Source organism: Eubalaena glacialis, chromosome 11 (assembly GCF_028564815.1).
Source record: "Eubalaena glacialis isolate mEubGla1 chromosome 11, mEubGla1.1.hap2.+ XY, whole genome shotgun sequence".
In the NCBI taxonomy this organism is placed as follows: Eukaryota; Metazoa; Chordata; class Mammalia; order Artiodactyla; family Balaenidae; genus Eubalaena; species Eubalaena glacialis.
In genome coordinates, this window is record NC_083726.1 from 7,142,894 (window position 1) to 7,162,744 (window position 19,851).

The window sequence follows — 19,851 nt, forward strand, 5'->3', positions numbered from 1 at the left end:
TCAAACAGAGATAATTTTACCTTTTTCTTTCCAGTTTGGACCCCTTTTATTTCTTTTTCTTTCTTAATTGTTATGGCTAGAATTTCCAGTACTATGGTGAATAGAAGTGGTGAAAGCAAGTGTCCTTGTTTGTTGCTCATCTTAAAAGAAACGCCACTGGTCTTTCACCATTGAGTATGATAATCCTTGTCGGTTTTTCATATACATCTTTTGTTTCCTTCTATTCCTAGTTTGTTGAGTGTTTTTATCATAAAAGGTGTTAAATTTTGTCAAATGTTTTTTCTGCATATAATGAGGTGATCATGCATGTAGTTATTTCCCTCATGCTGTTGACGTAACGTATTACATTGATTTCTGTGTGTTGTACCATCCTTGCATTCCAGGAGTGAATCCCACTTGGTCATGGTGTATAACCCTTTTAATGTGCTGTTGGATTCTGTTTGCTAGTGTTTTGTTGGGGATTTTTGCATCAATGTTCATAAAAGATATTGGTCTGTAGGGTTTTTGTGTCTGTGTATGTTTGCGTCTGTGTGTGTGCGTGCACCTTTTTCTGGCTTTGGTGTCGGGTGATGCTGGCCTCAGTAGAATGATTTTGAAAATGTCCCCTTCTCTTCAATTTTTGGGAAAAGTTTCCCAAGGACTGGTATTAGTTCCTTCTTAAATGTTTGGTAGAATTCACCAGTGAAGCCATCATCGGGTCCAAGGCTTTTCTTTTTCGGGAGCTTTTTGACTACTGATTCAATCTCCTTACTAATTATAGATCTATTCAAATCTTTATTTCTTTGTGATTTAATCTTGGTAGGTTTTGTGTTGCTGGAAATTTGTGCATTTCATCTAGATTATCCAATTTGCTAGTGTACAGTTGCTCATAGTACTCTCTTATAATCCTTTTTATTTCTGTAGAATCAATAGTAATGTCCCCGCTTGGGTTTTTCTCTACTATTCTCTGTCTGTTCTCTGTTTCATTTATTTTTGTTCTAATCCTTATTATTTCCTTCCTTCTGCTAGCTTTGGGTTTAGTTTGTTCTTCTTTTCATAGTTCCTTAACTTGTATAGTTAGGTTGCCTGCCACTTGGCTGGGAGTGGGAGATGGGCAGAATTAACTGCTATTTGCCATCCACATCTCCCCTGGAAGTTGCAGGTCTTCAACAGACTCCAGAGCTCCAGAGCAGTTACATCAGACAGATTCTGCCAGTGCAGTTATTTTCCAGGTGTGGGGACAGATTCCCAGTGCTACTACTCAACAATCTTGCCAGAATCCCAAAATTTGCATTTCGAACAAGTTCCCAGCTGATGCTGATGCTGATGCTGCTGGTCCAGGGACCATACTTTGAGAACCACTGACCTAAACTCTTTAAGGTCCTTTCTCTAAGGCCCTACCTAAATAGGTCATGCAGGGTCTTTCTCCTCTGGAAGTAATATAGTAAATTAATTGTGCTTTTTTAAGTGAAAGAAGCACGCATCATTTTATTGATGTGATTTCCTGGTGAGGGATGGGTTTGCTTTCTTTATGAGAAAAATGGGGCCTGTGGGCTGGTTCAGGGCAAGAAGCTTTGAGAAGCCCTGCTGGGGGCAGAGGGGTGTGTGTTGAGGTAGGAAGGAAATGGACAGTGTTCGGATCCGAGGGTGATAACAGGGCTGCTCCACAGGTGGCTGTTTGTCAGTCTGTGTCGTGTGTCTGGCACATGGTCATCTTGGGTCACATTTACTGAGCGCTTTTGATCAGCCATTGTTTTAAGCCTGGATTAACACATTTAACCCTCACAATATGTCTGTGAGGTAGCTCGTATTACCAGGTCCACGTTTGCAGCTTGAAGAAACAAAGTTTAGGACTTTGGCCAAGAACAACACAAAGATGGTCAGTGGTGGAATCACTTACCAGGGAGTTATTTAGGTTCCAGAGCCCACATCCTTAACCTTATACAGCAGGGCCTCAAGTACTAGGTCCCTTTCTGTATCAATCAGGATATTTTGACTGCAAGTTACAAAATTAAACTAAAAAGTGATTTGTTTGTTTTTTTTTTTAAGAAAAGTGTCCTCCCCCTTAACAAGTCTGGAGATGGGATGGTCCTGGGGTTGGTTACTTTAGTGCTTAATCATGTCACAGAAATCCAGGTTCTTTCCATCCTGTCACTCTGCAGCCCTCAGCTGGTTGGGCTCTGTCTTCAGAGCTGTCCCCTTGTGGTGACAAGATGGTTGCTACAGATCTCACCATGCCCTTCTCACAGAGGTCGAGCGAGAAGATGGCCTGTTCCTGCCTTTCTGTTTTGTGTCCTTGTTAAGAGTGCAAAACTTTCCCAGAAGTCCCTTTCCCTGCAGACTTCACTACCAGAAATGCTTGACACACCCATTCCTAAATGGCCACCACTGAGATTCACCCCCCAGGGGGGTGGGGAGGGCCTGGAGCATGAGTCCTCTGGATGGCTGACCGTTCGGGGCTCCTTTAGGAAGAAGGGGTGTAATGGGAATGGCTGTGGGTGACCACTGAGAAATTAGCCATGTTCATTCCCTCTGGTTGATGGTGAGACCTTTGTACTGAAGGTGCCCTGTGGCACTGATAAAAGCAGATAAAGTCTAGGGCTGCCCGAGAAGCTGCCAACTGGCCTTGGTTTACTCTGGGCCAAGTAGTCTTTTGTTTCTTGGCAAGGGTGTGAGGGCACATGATAAACATTTACTGATTGTCAGCACCCAGAAGAATATTGGTCTTCTAGGGCTGTCTTACAGCCCTGTTCCTGCCGCATTTGCCTCTGGAGGATGCCAGGCATGGTCAGCTGGGATCAGCTCTGACCTGGAGCAGGTTACTTCCCCTTATGGTGGTTTAGGAACCTCATCTGTAGAGTGGGGATGTCACAGGGTAGCTGTGAGGACCAAATGAGCCGCATCATTCGGGTGATGCGTGACGCATGATTCAGGGTGAGCACTGGACTGTGCTGTTGCCGGCATCTGTGTGGTTTTCCGTCAGCATCAGCGTCAGGGAAGCTTGATCCAGCTCCCTGTCACCCTGCTCCTGCTGCTGTGAGTTGGAGGTGTTCATTCCATGGCACCGTCCAGGGGGGCTTCACTTCACTAGGTGAGGCATTCCTGACTGCTGCAGGCCTGCAAGCCACACAGACCCTGATAGGCTGACATCCCAGGCAAAAGAGAAAAGAGGGAAGGGCGCCCTTTGGTCACTTTGTCCCAGGAAGGGTGCAGTATGTGTTGGGGAGTCATCTTCCACAAGTGTAACTGCTTATGGAGCACTTTTATTTTCCCTAGAATCAGGAACAAGTGTCTTTGTCATTCAGGTAGCCTTAGCTGTGTGTCCTTGGCCACCAGAAGGGTCTGCATCTTTCCTCAGTAGGGCCAGTGTGGTTTTTCCAAGTATGATTATTGTTGACAGGACACAGGACTGAGCGCTCATGGCAGCCGCATCACATGATAGAGATGTGCCCCACTTTACGAAAACCTGACCGAAGAAGGAGGAGCATCTCAATTACAGAATAATGTCTCAGCCAGAAATTCATGGCAGGTTTCCTAGTGCCTTTAAAATAGGATTTGTGTGTAAAAATACCGTTTGCACACAGGAGCCCATATTTTCTGAAAAGAGAAATATACTTGTATTGGGCATTTGGGATAAGCAGAATAAAAATAAAATCTTCTTATGAAAATAAAAACTAGAAACCAAATTCCACTTTTAATTCTAAAAGGTTTATATATAACTCTACTATCGTACCCTCTTCTCCTACCCCAGACTTCCACAGCAGAAATAGATGGGCAAGATCTGTAGGCAGTTCACCATAATGGTGAGGACTGAGGAAAGGACAGGCAGGCTCGCAGGTGGGTGGACAATGGGCACACCAAGGGCAAGGCTGGGTGCTGTTTGATTTATTTGTGAACATTTGTAAGGCCTGGCCTAAAACATTACTGCTGGATCCCTTGCATGGTGTGGTCAGTGAGTGGTGGTTAGAAATTGACAGCCTGTCCTGCTGCCAGACTCCTGTAACCACAGAGACGTGCGCTGAGGTCTGACCCGTGGGGTCTGGGGAAGGCCTGGGGGAGAGGGGTGAGGTTGGGATGCTGACATGCCTGACTTCTTCCTTCCTTTCAGAAATGTTCCCACTGCCAGGAGGCAGGCGCCACCTTGGGCTGCTACAACAAAGGCTGCTCCTTCCGATACCATTACCCGTGTGCCATTGACGCAGGTAAGATGGGACCACAGACCCTTGTTCAGAGCATCCGAAGGGTAGGAAGTAACATTTTGATTCTCTCTTTATAGTTCTTTTTGTCTCTTCTGACCTTGTTCTGTTTGTAAATTCTGAAGGAATGCAGAGAAGATAATAAAAAGGAATTAAATGGGGTGATATTTTTTATAAATTTTATAATTCACAAAAGATTTACCTATTTAAGTGTACAATTAAATGATTTTTACCATTATATTCACAGAGTTGTGCAAGCACAATCACGATTAATTTTAGAGCATTTTCATCACGTCTTAAACTACTACCTGTTGGTGGTCTCTCTCTCACCCCCAGCCCCTGGCAACTACTAATCTACTTTCTATCTCTGTGGATTTGCCTTTTCTGGCCATTTCATGTAAATGGAATCACACAGTATGTGGTCTTTGTGATGGGTTTCGTGTGACTTAGCTTCCTGTTTCTTTGGTTTATCCACATCGCAGCATGTGTCAGTACTTCATTGGTTTTATTTTCTAACAATATTTTATTGTAAGGATATACCATATTTTATCATTCTTCAGTTGATGCACGTTTAGGTTTTCCACTTTTGTATTATTATACAATAATAATACAAAATAATGCTGTTGTGAACATTCACAGACAAGTCCTTGTGTGGACTAAATGTTTTCATTTCTCTTGGGTATAAACCTAGGAGTGGAATTACTGGGTCATATGGTAACTCTATGTGTAACCATTTGAGGAACTGTCAGACTGTCTTCCAAAGTGGCTGCACCATTTTACATCCCTCCAGCAGTGTGTGAGGGTTCCAGTTACTCCACATCATCACCAACACTTGTTTTTATGTCTTTTTTATTATGGCCATCCCAGTGGGCAAGAAGTGGTATCTCATTGTGATTTGGGTTTGCACTTCCCTGTCAGCTAATGATATTGAGCATCTTTGGTGAAGTTCAGTTTATCTGTTTTTCTTTTGCCACTTATGCTCTTTGTTCCTTGTTGCTTTTCTTATATTTAAGAAGCCATTGCATAATCTAAAATCACAAAGATTTATGCCTATGTTTTCTCCTAAGAGTTTTATAGTTTTAGCCCTTACACAGGTCTTTGATCCATTTTGAGTTAATTTTTGTATGTGGTGTGAAGTAGGGGTCCAGTTCATTTCTTTCCATATGGATTCCAGTTGTCCCAGCACCATTTGTAGAAAAGACTACTCTTTCCTCATTGGATGACCTTTGTCGAAAACCAGTTGACCATAGATGTATGGACCTATTTCTGGACTCTCTCCAGTACCACACCGTCTTGTTTACTGTAGCTTTGTAGTAGATTTTGAAATTGGGAAGTGTGAATCCTCCGACTTCGTTCCTTTTTTTTTCAAGATTGTTTTGGCTATTCTGGGTCCTTTGCTGTTCTATATGAATTTTAGGATCAGCTTATCCATTTCTGAGGGGGGTGGGATTGCATTGAATCTGCAGATCAGGTTAGGAGTTGTCACCATCTTATAAAAAAAAATAGTGTGTCCTCCAACCCATGATCATGGGGTGTCTGTCTTTCCATTTATTTCAGTTTTTAATTTCTTTCAACAGTGTTTTGTAATTTTCACAGTACACATTTTGCACCTTTTTTGTTAAATTTATTCCTAAGTATTTTATTATTTTTGGTGTGGTTATAAATGGAATTGTTTTCTTAATTCAATTTTCAGATTGTTCACTGTGAGTGTATAGAAATATAATTGATTTTGGTGTATTGATCTTGTATTCTGGAACTTTGCTCCACTCACTGATTAGTTCTAATAGTTATTTAGTGGATTTCTATATACAAGATGTGTCATCTGTGAGTAGATTGTTCTACTTCTTCCTTTCCAATCAGATGCCTTTTCTTTTCTTTGCCTAGTTGCCTGGCTAGACCTTCTAGATAATGTTGGATAGAAGTGGCAAGAGCTGGGACTTCCCTGGCAGTCCAGTGGTTAAGACTTCGCCTTCCAGTGCAGGGGGTGCCGTTCGATCCCTGATCGGGGAACTAGGATCCCACATGCCTCGAGGCCAAAAAAACAAAACATAAAACAGAAGCAATATTGTAACAGATTCAATAAAGACTTTAAAAATGGTCCACAGCCAAAAAAAAAAAAAAGAAAGAAGAAGAAGTGGCAAGAGCTGACATCCTTGTCTTGTTTCTGACCTATTATGATGATAGCTGTGGGCTTTTCATAGATGTTCTTGACGCAACTGAAGAGGTTCCTTTCTGTTCCTAGTTTGTTGTGTGTTTTTATCGTGAACTGGTGTTGGGTTTTATCAAACCTTTTTTCCAGGTCTCTGGAGATGATCAGAGCAGTGTTTTGCAGTGTGATAACTGTTGAAAGAAGGACACCTTTTGTCTGAGAAGTGCCATCCAATGAGCAGTGCAGAAGACTGGAGTTCTGACTCAGAGCTTCAAGCAGCCTGGGAAATCCTCTTTCTTCCTCCTGACTTTTGGCTTTTTGTTGATTGTTTTCACCAGTTACTTTTTGAGCATCAGATGGGTCTGAGACCTTCACCTGGCAGGTTCTCATGCTTTCAGTCAGGATGGAGGAAGAGAAAATGGGAAGACAAACGAGAGTGCTCAAATGGCCTGGTGGCTGACCAGGTGATGGGAGCAGGTACAGAGGCGTAAAGCACATGGAGTCGGATCCAATAGGCCTGGGAGGAATCTGAGTTCCTCTCGACCACCCTTCCTCCCAGCGCTCCTGACGTTTGCTTAAGCGCGTCCCCCTGCCTTTCACATCCTTCTCATTGCCCCTCCTTTCCTCCTCCCTCTTTTCTTTCCAGGTTTCTGTAGGGGGTGCAGCTAAAAAAAACAAGAAAGGGAATTCCCTGGTGGTCCAGTGGTTAGGATTCCGGGCTTTCACTGCTGGGGGCCTGGATTTGATCCCTGGTCAGGAACTAAGATCCTGCCAAGCCACACAGTGTGGCGAAAAAAAAAGAAAGAAAGGTGCAGAAAGATAATGCTTATGCCAAAGTTAGATTCTCATGAAAGTTTGTTTGCATGTGCTGAAGGGCAGCTGGTGGCCAGGGTGCCGTGTGACCAGAGGGATAAGTGGGCAGTAAGAAGAGAGCCTTGAGGGCTTCCCTGGTGGCACAGTGGTTAAGAATCCGCCTGCCAATGCAGGGGACACGGGTTCGAGCCCTGGTCCGGGAAGATCCCACATACCACGGAGCAACTAAGCCTGTGCGCCACAGCTACTGAGGCTGTGCTCTAGAGCCCGCGAGCCACAACTACTGAGTCCACGTGCTACAACTACTGAAGCCCGTGCGCCTAGAGCCCGTGCTCCGCAACAAGAGAAACCACCGCAATGAGAAGCCCGCGCACCACAACGAAGAGTAGCCCCCGCTCACCGCAGCTAGAGAAAGCCCGCGTGCGGCAACGAAGACCCAACACAGCCATAAATAAATAAATAAATAAATTTATTAAATTAAAAAAAAAAAAGAGCCTTGAAATGTCAGTTCAGGGAGTTTGGGTTTCAATCTGTCCCTTCCATCCTCTGTCCTCCTCTACATGTTTACTTGTTGAGTCTGAGCTGTAATTCACCCTGGGTCGTGGTCTGGCATGTTCTATAGAACAGCCGTTAAATCCTTCTCTCTCAGAAGCCCAACCACTGCCTTTTCTCATTTTCATGATACCGCCCAGGGTTACATCAGAACGTTTTGTTTCTTTCTCTAGTTTAAGCTTCGTGGTTTTTAATGAAGATGTTCAAGTTCTGGGTTTTCGGCAGTTGTGCGTAAGTCTTTTGTGGGGAATGCTGCAAGCATTGGCTTTCCCCGTCGGTGGGCGGTGAGAGGTGGTCTCCTGCACGGAGGCTCTGCCCGGCAGCCTCAGGTGAGCAGCAGGCAGGTGCCTCGTCCCCCCCGCGAGCGTGCTCCCTGTGTGCACACGGGGCACCTGCCTCCAGGTACAGTTTCTCCAGGGGTTGAGTGGAGTCGCTCGGTAGAACTTGCTGCGGTGAGGGAATGTTCTAGATCTGTACTCTCCAATACAGTAGCCACAAGCCATGTGTGACCACTGAGCGCTTTGGAAGGTGGCTAGTGGGAATGAGGGACTGAGCTTTTTCTTTTGTTTAGACTCCCATGGCCATGTGCAGCTGGCAGCTGGAACGCCCTGCTCTAGCCCAGGCGCTGGGGGTTCTTCGGGACAGGCACCGGGCTCTCCTCCCTCAAGTGGAGGCCCTCCAGCGCGCACCGCCAGCAGGGAAGCAGGGCCTGCTCTACCAGATGAGTGTTAGGAAGCAAAGGACTTCCTTGTCACTCTGTTTGAGCCTGCCTTGCGTGGCCTGCCCAGATAAGTTGTAACGTCTCTGTTTGGCAGAAGTTGGTGGCCGAGTATCCAGGGAGAGGGAGGCTGTCTGGGTCGGAGCCTTGGCCCTCTGGCTTTGCTGTCCCAGCTGCTGCAAACTGCTCCTCCATGCGGAGCTGGGACCAAAGAAGCAGCTTAACAAGGTGACCGTGTCTTGGGCATTTGTTGGTCTCTTGGATGACCTGAGTCACAGTGACCCAGAGCCTGCACTGCTCTGTGTAGCTTGCTGCTTGTATTTATCCCACACAGTCTTCTCAGGAATTCTGTTCTATATGTAATGGATCTTTGTATCCAGGAAAGGCGTTCATTGATTGACTTTCTTTCTAGTTATAATAAAAATAAGTCCCTGAGTTTGAGTCCCCCATCTCTGTATGGAGTAAGGAACAGTTTGGCATTTTCATCTCTGCCTTGCTGCCAGCTGCCCAAACCTTAGAGAGATGTTCATAACGAAGGGAAAACTTTTATCACCGGGGACATCTCCATGGAAACATGAGGATCTGTGGCTCCTGCAGCGTTTCCCCTTCCTAACAGTGATTGCACATTTGTGACATCACAGTTTGCTCTGTTGTGCTGCTTGTTATGTCACAGGCACAGGATTTGTCTCCAGGTGGGAGAATGCAGTAATAAGAACATGAGCGCTGTTTAAAAAAAAAAAAAAAAGATTTAATGTATTTAATGCAATGAGCCACAACAATTAATACCAAAGGAAAAAAGAGCTGTGGTAGTTCATTTATAATCCCACTGTGCATATAGAATCTTGCCTAGAGGGGCTTTTTCTTTTACCCTCATGAGGAAACACAGCTGGGAATTTCACCTCTGTAGCCACCCTTCCAGCAGCATTTTAAAGCTGCTCTCTCCGCTGCTGACTTTGATCTTGCGGCAGTGGGTTCAGAGCCCCAGATGGGTCATATGAAAGAACTGGTGGTCTGGCCTCTCCCTGGAGAGGAGCTCTCTGCATCACAGGGCCTTGCTCCTGCCCTCTTTTTCCCCTCCTTTGGCCCCAGGAGCTGAGGCTGCCTCTCAGCGAGGTGGGGTGAGGCTGGCGGGTCCCTGAGTCCCAGCCTGGATTTTGCCATTATGAGTACTAAGCGTAGCTCTGAGGAGATTGTAGCTGAGTTGGAGACTGTCGGGGCTTGGCAGATCCAAAGGACGCTAGACATCCTTTCGTTTTCTCCCTTCCCGGGCTCACCATCCTCAGCATGGGGTATATATGGGTGCATGTGGGTATCTGAAGCTCCACATAGCTTGTTATGAGGAGCTCAGCAGAGTCCTCTGCCTTTAAGCCTAAAGAGAGGACTCAAAGTGGAACACTGTTCTGGGGTGCTGATGTTTGTGCCTGGAAGCCACGCTGCCGACTAGACAACCTGGTGAGTCTCTTCCAGCCTGCATGATGATCCAGCCGTTGACTCTGACCTCACTGTGGGGAAGTGCTGACCAGGCCCTCTGCACAGTGCGGGATGTTGCCAGGGGCTTAAAGGAATCAAACGAGAGGCTGGCGGGCCGGCAGTGTGGGGCCAGGCGCCTGTCCAGAGCCCTCAGGAGAGCTTTTACTGTACTTCCTGCCACTCTTGGCTCTTCCCCAGCAGAGCCTGGCTGGAGGCAGCCCAGGAGAGGCTCCCCGGCCCCTTGCAGGTGTCTAAGCCCTCCAGCTGTGGTTCTCACCCTGCCAGGAGCAGGAAGTGCAGTTCCTGATGGCCGGTGGACATGACGAGAACGGGGACAGCCTCTGCCTGCTCGGGAGGCCTAGCCAAAAGGTGCACCCCGTCTCGTAGATTTGTTTCGGAGACTTCCATTCCCAGGAGTACCTGGCATTAGTTCCAAGTTGCCTCTAGTGTTTACTTACATTGTTTTATTTCTTCTTTTTAACTTTGAGGGAACATGTTTCCTAGCTTTAAGCATGTTTTAGTAATGGTCCATCACAGCTGGTCACTGTTCCGTGGCAGTGAGGGGACCTGAGCCACCTCTGCCTTTCTGATGGCATTTTTTCCAGCTAACACGGCCCCCCTCCTTATTTCTGTAAACCCCTGTGGTGTAAGGGTGGCCTTTCCCCCGCCGCTGTGGCCTGTGCTGTTTCTCTTTGGCCCAAACTATAGACTCTGCCAGCATGCTCTGCTGCCACAGTCCAGGTAAGGAGAAGGTGCTTCCCTCGAGCTCCAGCTGTCCGTCTCCTGCCGTTCGTGAGCTCTCTGGCAGATTGGAACAGCAGGAGCCTCGGTCACACCATGTACTCGTGGGTTTTACATTAACACATTTCATTTGCTGCTGTGCTGTTTGCTTGGAGGGGGGAGGGGATGGGGATGCAAAGGTTAGCAGGACTTGCTGTTTCTCGTGCCCCGAGGCTTGCCCCAGGCTTGCCCCGGGAACTGTGAAGAGTAAACCCGTCCGACCCTAGACCCTAGAGATTCTAGGACTCCAGGAGGGGAGGTGGCTTAGCCAAATTATGAAAGGGTCTTTATTTATTTAAGATTATAGAGGACCTCAAAAGTTTCCATTTGTGTGCTCCCTTGCTTATTACTGTTTCACTTGAAATCTGTGGGTACACAGGCGGCTAATCTGGACCTCACTTTAAACCTGAGTTAAATTGTAAATTTAACAAGGCTAAGTACCACGGCCGCCTCCCGCCTTGGTGCCTGGGAGCTCTCTGAGAATGTGTGATCAATATTTATTAACATTCTGCCACTGCATCTCGCGCCAGCGACCTGGCTGTCGGTCTTCGGGAGCTGTGGTGTGCAGAGTGAGCTCGTTCATGCAGGTTCCTCGCCCTGCTCCGCGCACGACGCTTGTGCCGCAGAGCACAACGCCCCTGGAGGCAGGTGCGCGTCCTTGCCCTCGTGGAGGATGTGTCACCGTGTTAACAGTTGGAATGAGTGATTTTCCTCCAAGGATTAATCGCCCCCTCATGGGATTTCACATTCCTCTGAAGCATTTAGCAGGGATTATGGAGCTTCTGCAGTGTGTCCATGGGTTGTGTGTGGGGCAAGGGTGGAAGCGGGGCTCACGGGCCTGGCCTCCTTGCTGTCTCTGACCTGTGACTCTCCACAGAGGAGAAAAGATGCCTCCAGATTCAAAGTGTTTTCACAAGGAAGCTTTGGCGTGGGCCTGTGGAATGGCCTTAGCCTAAGATAAGGAATTTTAAAAATAATATTTATTGGAGATTGTTTCTGATGATTAGAATAATAGGATATGATCATGAAAATACAGAAAAAATAAAGAAAATTAAAATCACCTATAATCTTACTATCCAAAGAGAACCACTGTCATATTTTGGTAGATTTCCTTTGTCCTTTTTTATGCATATAAAATATTTTGGTAAAATTGGGATTGTACTTGTACATTTATGTATCCTGGTTTTTTGAGCAATTTGCATCATGTTCACTATTCTGAAACATTTAACGTTGGACTGACATTCCACCATGTTGAGGTGCCATAGCTTATTTGGGGGTGTCTTGCGTGTTTCCTATTAGAAATCATAGTGTGGAGACCTCTTATCTCCATGTGTCACCCTGTCTGTCCTGGCCAGCGTGGCCCCGTGCCCCTCAGGCTGTGCCGCACGCCAGGCTCCTCCTGACTGTCCCCTTCTGTCTTGCAGATTGTTTGCTCCATGAGGAGAACTTCTCGGTGAGATGCCCCAAGCACAAGGTGAGTCAGAGCCTGCAGAGCCTGTGCTCCCCGCAGGACTTGGGGGTGGCGGTGGGGCTCCTCCTGAAAGGCCTGGAGACCAGACATTGCAGAGTCACGGCCACACCGCCAGGGCCCGGGCTGCTGGGCTGCCGAGCACTCCTGGCCCCGGAAGGGCCGAGATGCACATGGGAGGGAGCCCCGTGGCGTGGGGTCGGCACCCATGGGGTGGCACAGCTGGGGAGAAAGATGTTTGTCTGTTAAGAAAAATTGGAAGAGAAACACACACAACTCCTGGTTTCCCCCGCAGTTGAGTGGAACCCCAGATCACAGATTGGCGTGAGGTGAGATTGGTTGTAGGTCTAGGTACATAAGCACAGGTGTCTTCCCAGACTAAAGAGAGTTGACTCCAGGCTTTTGGGGAAACTCACAGTCTCCTCCAGGTTTTACTTCAGCTGAAGCAGGTGGTGTCTGCAGCTGATTGAGGAGGTGGTCTCTTGGTCACCTCTTAAATTTAGGAAAGGAACGAAGATGGGGGCGGGGGTCTGTGTGAATGGCCTGTTTCCAAGACACCACATGCGTGTGTGGAGACGGGAGGGCGTGGAAAAAGGGACCTGAGGGAAGGACTGGGATGGTGGAGACCCGCCACCTGGCAGTCCCTGCAGCGGCGACTCTCCTCCAGCTGAGGTCACACTGACCCCTGGTGGCCACTGGTGCTCACAGTCTTCAATCTCTAAGTGGGGCCAGAAAGTACTAGGAAGAGGTCGTCCTGACAGCTCTGCCCTCAAAATGCTTCTGAAAGATGCTTACCTATGCTTTTCTTTAACAATTATTTCCCAGTATGGATCATAGGATCTTACAATTTTCTCTCCATTTTTTACTTAATTTACATGTTTTTATTTTTAAAAACTTTTTTTTAATGGTCACATTTTACCTCAGAAGACCCTGTCTGAGTATCTCCTGTTTGTCACTCAGCACTGACTCTGCTTTTTCTTTCCTTTTCCATGTGCGTTCCTCTCCTCACCTCCGCCTGCCCTGACCCCCACGCTTGTTCTCTGTCCCTCCTGTCCTGTCTCCTTGGCTTGGCCGGCGTCAGCCTCCCCTCCCGTGCCCTCTGCCCCCCTTGCAGAACAAGACAGCGCAAGGCAGCCTCAGCACAGAGCAGTCGGAGCGGGGGTGAGGGGGGCAGTGTGCGCGTGGGAACGGAAAGCACAGCCAGCACAGGTGAGTCGGGGCCGCCACCCCTGCCGGACTCCGCGTGGGTGTCGGGGCCTCTGCTCCTGCTCGCCCCAGGCCAGGCCGCCCCACCGGCATTTAATCGCATGGACTCCAGCGCCAGGTGGACTCAGTGTCTTTCCATCTGTTGCTCAGCTCCCCAGAATACGTGTGGAAAGGTGGCGTGGGGCTTTAAAATGGCCCCATCCTCCGCTGGGGTTCAGGCCTTGTGTGTGGAGTCCCCGGGGGCAGAACGCAGCTGGCTTCCGGGACAGAGCTTCTGGGGTGGGGGGGCTCTTGTGCCGGCAGCCCTTGCTCTTTCCCTGTCTCAGAAAGGCTTCTCGCCAGAGGCCTCTTCTTAATTTACTTAATATCTCTAAAGCTTATGATGGGTTCTCCTTTGAAAAACCAAAAATATCCCAGGTTTTGTTATTTGAAATCTTTTTTTTCCCCCAGGTCTATGAAGGATTCCTTTTCCTAGAAGTACAAAGGGAGGGAAAATCCCCTCAACGATTTAGTAGACTTTAGCATCCCATTTAACTTTACTTTAAAAATCTCAGGAGGTTGAGTTGTGCTTTTTGTGAGTGTGTCTGGGGGCTCGTGGTCCGGGCTGGCAGCGTGTGCCTGTGAGAGCAGGATTATGGGACTTGGGCCTCTAGAAGCAGCAGGCCTGCGGTGCTCCCACTGCCTTCCTCACCTGCCCCGTCCTCATTGAGCAAAACAGATCATGAGAAGAAAAACCAAAATGTAACTTGGGGCACTTGCTTCTACAGGATGGGGTGGGGGGCTGGTTGTCTCAGAACTGTTCGTTAAGGGATTATTTCTCTGCAAGTGAGGGCATCGGTGTTTACTCCAGGCGTCTGAGACCCACACAGGTGTGCCAGGCCTGGCTCTCTGGGGCAGCACCGTGTGCCTGAGTCTCTGTGGAATGTTCCCTCCCCCTTGTTACAAGTCGGGGTGGGGGGTGTCTGCCTTTCTCTGGAATACCCGACAGTAATTTGAGGAAGAAACAGAATTCACCTCAGAATGTGGCCGTTTTCATCTGGGAAGTCACCTGTTTCTTAGGTGGGTCCCGGTACTGACCTCCAGAGAAGGCCCCTGTGCTGAGTGATGAGTCTCTGGGGCCAGTGGGGGTTACAGTGCTTCCTTGAGGGGCTGTCGAGTGAGGACTTTGCACTCACACTTTTCTGTCTTGCTCTTCCAGGGAGTAGGGCTGGGAGTGGAGGGAGCAGAGCAGGGCGGGAGGGTGGGTCGTCACACGGAGCCCCGTGCACTTCTAGAACCCGCGGGGTCCACTGACCCTCAGGGCAAGCAGCAGTCTGGGTGGTTTTCAAGAATGTTTCTGTTGGCCCTTCTACTGTGTCTAGGCGGCTCTGCCACCTTCCTGGCTCAGGTGGTTAGGGCTGGGTTGTATAGGAGGCCACGTGGAATGTTCCTGGAAGTGTCCAGGAAGAGCCAGTTAGGGAGAGAACCAACCGTTGGTTACTCAGTGCCTTTTGTTTCCGTCCTGGAATCCCAGCCCGTGTTTGAGAAAAAGAAGAACTCTGGGCCCTGGGCCTGGTGGGCAAATCTCCTCTTGGAAATTTTAATTTTGTTCATCATCGCTTTTCTGTCTGCTCATTCTTGGGCTCTGCCAGCTGACAGAGCCCTCGGCTCTCGTGGGACAGTAAGCTTCATAGTGCATTCCTCAGAAGCTTGGTGTTATTGTTCCTGTTTATACAGAAGAAATGAGGCGCTGAGTGATTAAGTGGCGTGTCCCTCGGTTTGGGGTCGTTTCGAGTCTGTTGAGGTCAGACCTTCACCTCTTGGAGGGAAGGAACGGACATGCGCCTCTGGTCTCGTCCACCTGAACTGCTTGTCATCGAGTGCTTCCCCGCGAGGCTGGACCCGTCGTCCTGGGTTCGCGGTTCAGCAGTCACATTGCGGGCCTTTGCCGTCAGCCCTCTGCAGACTGTGCGGAAGCCCCAGTGACTGGGGACGGAGACGCAGCCCCCACCTCAAGGAGCATTCGTCTCGGGGTCCGTGCTGAGGACACAGAGCCACCATCGTTGGGTCTCCCGACAAGGCGGGGAAGGGACAGTGATTGTACATGTGCGTTCCGGTTCGTGGCGCCCCACTTTCTCACCCAGAGCGGTGTGCAAAGTGCTGTGTGACCAGGCTCAGGCCACTTAATGTCTCTGTGCTTCAGTTTTCCTTCTGTAAAAAGAGGCATAGCAATGGCCAACCTTGTGAGGATTCAGTTAAGAAATGCTTCCACCGTGCCCAGCGCAGCCTGGCCTGGGGTGCGGCGTCAGCAAGTGCTGGGCGCACTGCCCTCTCAGCCGTGCACGGGAGGAGCAGGAGGGTCAGAGCCGCAAACCGGACCCTGCAGCTGCCTTGTCTGGCAGAAAACCCCAGGGCTGGGGCAAGGAGATGTGAGTTCTAATCTCCCGCCACCACGTGAGGTACCTGGCGCTTGTCCCTCACCAGGCCAGCAGTGCCGCAGAGGACAGGTCCTCGGGCAGCCGTCCGTGGGCCGCCTCCTCCCGGCTCTGTGGATGAGGGAGCCGTGTGGCCGGCCTCTGCCGCCCTCTCCCCGTGCTGAAGCCTCCCTGGCTCAGGGCAGCGAGTGGGCAGGGCTCTGACCGCGGAACCCCTCCCCCCGTCTTCCATTCTCATCTAAGTAAACAAGGAGACCCCACCCCCCCAGGTCTCCCGATCCAGTGGGCAGGAAGCAGTAACCTCCATCCATCTGCTGCCTTGTCCTGGGTGCCAGGGGGTGCCAGCTGCACACAGCAGCCTCCCTGCCCTGGAGCTGGGCCTTCCCGAGCAGCTTCTGTGGTCGGAACGTCACACAGCGGCCCGCGTGTGAACAGCGTCATGTCCCGGGGCTCCCCTTCCCTCCCACCCCAGCTCCGGCAGCCCCTCACTGCCTCCCACAACTGCAGCTCCGCTCAACTTCAGAGGTTCCCGTCCCCGGTAGGATTAAGTCCAGACTGCTCAGCACGCCTCTGAGGGCCCGTTGGAGTCTCCGGCGAGGCTCCTTCGGCTCCTCTGAGCTTCCTCCCGCGGAGCTTTGGTGCTCGCGCTTAGCTCCCTGGGCTGGAACACTGTGCCTCCGTCTCGTCTCAGCTTCAGTGTCACTTCCTCACGGCAGCCTTCCAAGTCCCCTTGTCCCCACTCTGCAGCCTTCCTGGCATCACCACAATCTCGGGTCATTTGTGTGTTCACGTATTGTCTGCATCTCCACTGGACTGTCTGCCCAGTCCTCAGGGACCGCTGTCTCCGTCCCGTCGTGCACTGGCCGGAGGGGGCACACGGCAGTCCCTGTCCTCGCAGGGCGGACAGCCGTGTTAAACAGAGGAGCACCTGCAGCCCAGGGAGGAGAGTGCTGACCTGACGGCGCCCGGGTGGGTACAGGTTGAGGACGAGGCCGCCCTCCACACCCTGGCCAGGTCCCGTGGGGCTGAGGGGTTGCCGCCTAGCCGCAGGTGGAGAGGGCAGCTTGGCCTCAGACGCGGGAGGATTTGGAGGACAGACTGACCCGGCCCAGGTTCAGGCTACGGAGGTGAAGCTGAAGGGCAGGAGGAAGGAGGGTGACGAGGGTGGGGGTGTTGGAAGGCTTTGGCCCAGCGTGAAGTCCCGTTCGCCGGCAGCTGAACGTGCCGATGCCCTTTTACAGAGAAGAGTGCAGGTCCTCAGCACAGAGGGCCGCCCGCTCATTCACTGGCGCAGCGGCTCCACGCCTGCTCCGTGGCTCTGCCTGGGGTGCTGCCTTCTCAGCCACGTCCTGTGCGTTTGGATGGGGCCCACAACAATGGAGGCTCGAAGGCAGAGTCCCTGGGGCCCAAGCAGAGGAGCTTTGCTGGATGTGAGCCCCAGTCCCACTTCTAACCAGCCACGTGGCCTTGGGCCACGTGTGTCACCTCCCTCAGCTGCCTCATCTCCAAGATATGGGGGTCAGGCCTTTCAGTGTTACTGTGAAATAATGTCTGTAAAGCTCCTAGCATAGTGCCTGGCCCCTACTAGGTGCTTAAAGAATTTCCTTCCCATTCTCCCTACTGAAGGAACAGTTTTGAGGAGCAACTGAGAAGTTAGGGTCCCATTACATTTCAGGGTATCATGTGTTTGGGCCAGTCTAGTATCAGACCCTGGGGAAGGTCCCTGCTGGGAAGGCTGGAAGACAAAGCCCCAGACGGGAGGTGCAGAAGGGCCGAGGCTGCCTGGACCACCAGGTCCCCCTGTGGCACCAGGGGAGGAGCCCAGGGTCAGCAGCCTGCACAGCCCGCCGGCCAGGCAGACCCTGGTGCCGAGACAGCCTTCATTCTGAGGATGGGCGCTGGGCTGGGGCCTGCTGTTGTGAGTAATGAGCAGGATAGGAGTGCAGGCCCAAGACTGTGCCAAGCACTGGGGAGAGGGCAAACCCTGCCCTGTCCCTCCCTCCACCAGCAGAGCTTTGCAGGATACGCATGGCACCTGTCCTCTGTCCTCACCTGAGAAGGCTGCTTCTCCCCCCTTTCCTGGCAGCCTTAGCCTCAGGAAACCAGTGAGGAGTGGAGAGCGTCCGTGCTGGGGGAGGGGGAAGCATGGACCACATAGGTGGGGCCAGAGCCACCATCAGTGCTGGGGAAGCCATACTGTGGCCGAGGATGTCCTGAGGATGGCTCAGCCACTGGCCCACGTCCCCAGGGCCTCCAGCTGGAGTCCCGGGGTTTGCTTTTACCTGAGGGTGGCGACATTGTCCTGCTGTCTCTGTGAGTCTCTTCCTGTTTATTCATGTTTTCTGTCATGCAGTTAGGAATCTCTTTATGGCTCATGCACACAGACCAGTCTAAACTATTTTGCGTATTAGTAAGTTTTGTGGAAACAGAAAAGGGGATAGTGGTGTCTGGGTTTTCTTGAGGTTTATTGGTTGGAGGAGGGCACCAAAGAGGGTTTGAGGAAGAAACAAGGTGAGCCCTCCGACACACACACACACACACACACACACACAACTTTCCAAGAGTGCTGTGATTGGCAGAAAGGTGAGGGTGCCACCACTCTTGGCTTCTGGCGTAATTTTTCTGGATTGAATTCCTTGGAAACTGCTGTGTCTCTCTGAGATCTTTGCACATGTAATGAATGACCCACGAAGCATTCTGAGGAGGCGCTTGGTACAACCCCACGTACCCCATGTGATCACCAGGATAGTCTTCCTGAGCCTGGAGCCTGGGCTGGAAGGAGAGACGCCAGTGGCAGGGCCTGGGGAGCCTCAGAGGATGAGCTGAGACCTGCCTTCCGTCAGAGCTCCTGGGAGGAGTGTTCACTGTTAGATGTAAAGAGCTGCCTGTGACTGGAGGCAGCCATCACATGGTCCTGAGCCGGTTCTTCCACAGACTGGCTGGGTGCTCAGCCACCTCTGTGAGGACTGGTCCCTGCCACCAAGTGCCAAGCCCAGCTGCAGGCCCCAGATGGTGGGGTCCTGAGCAAGGGATCGCCCCGAGAGCTGCCCCACTCCAGGGCAGCCCCACCCGGCGGATCAGAGAACTCTGTCCTGGTCTCAGTTCCTTCCACACACCCGGGACGGGGCACTCAGAGTCCCATCCTCCTGGCGCAGCTGGCCGGGTCATTGCTGCCTTTACCCTGTTCCAGGCCCAGAGCCACACGGCTGGCTCCGCCATTGGTCTTGGGTGTCTGCAGTGGGAGCAGCGTGTTCACAGGGGTTCTGCAGCCACTGGACCCTGCAGAGTCCCCCGCCCCGGCGCTGCCACGGAGCAGGGGCTGTTGGCTGCAGCACCACACGGGGGTTCCCAGCACCCAGTGTCTGTTTGTCTTGCAGGTGAGACTGTGGAGATGAGAAGGTGGTGGACCCTTGTGATGGAATGGAAATGGTCCTCCTGTGCAGCCACACCCCACCCCGCCCCACCCCGCGTGCCTGCCCGTGCCAGCACTTCCTTCCTAAGTTCTTACATCACTCTCAGACTGGTGACACCACAGGAAAGAAAGACCCAAGAAGTTGGAATGGCTGTTTCCATGGACACAATCTCCATAGTGACAGTGTGGGGGGAGGGGGGAGGGGGGATGATGGGAAAGGGTGGGGGGAATTAAAAAAGGGAGGGATAAAAATATATATATATAAATCTATTTTTAGTCTGGAAAGACTTTGTTTAAATGAAAGGTGCGCTATCCCTTTTGATTCTATTTTAAAATTATCTAGCTTAAGAACTCCAAATTTGTTCCAATGACAGTGAAATTTAAATGTGAAATTGAACTGAACAAACTCTCATCTCACAAGGACAGGGGTGACTTAGATCCTTAGCCCAACTTACACAATTCAGAGATTCTAGACCCAGGGTTGGAAGAGCAAACAAACCACACCAAACTATTCTTTTGTCAGTAATTTGTCTCAAAGTGGGAAGGTCAAGGGGGAGGGAAGTGGGGATGGTCCGTGTTTTCAGGAGTGGGAGAATGATGTTTAAACACAAAAATAAATTTTTTCATTTCCAGAAACACTATTTATTTATTACTTTTAAGATTTTTATCTTTTGGGGGGGGTGAAATTGGCACA

General features: G+C 50.5%; 1 protein-coding gene across 3 annotated transcripts in view; it reads left to right on the plus strand.

Moving 5' to 3' along the window:
• TCF20 (transcription factor 20) overlaps positions 1 to 19,237 on the plus strand; it is a 103,033-nt gene extending 83,796 nt beyond the window's left edge. For 2 of the 3 annotated variants that reach the window (XM_061205027.1, XM_061205028.1), the window contains exons 3-6: positions 4,088 to 4,181; positions 12,082 to 12,131; positions 13,207 to 13,334; positions 19,123 to 19,208. In XM_061205027.1, the coding sequence (XP_061061010.1) occupies positions 4,088 to 4,181; positions 12,082 to 12,131; positions 13,207 to 13,290 (228 nt within the window). In that variant the 3' untranslated portion in view covers positions 13,291 to 13,334; positions 19,123 to 19,208. Of the gene's footprint in view, positions 1 to 4,087; positions 4,182 to 12,081; positions 12,132 to 13,206; positions 13,335 to 19,122 lie in introns of all 3 variants that reach the window. The other variant, XM_061205030.1, reaches the window with a different exon arrangement.
• Positions 19,238 to 19,851: the final 614 nt, after the last annotated feature.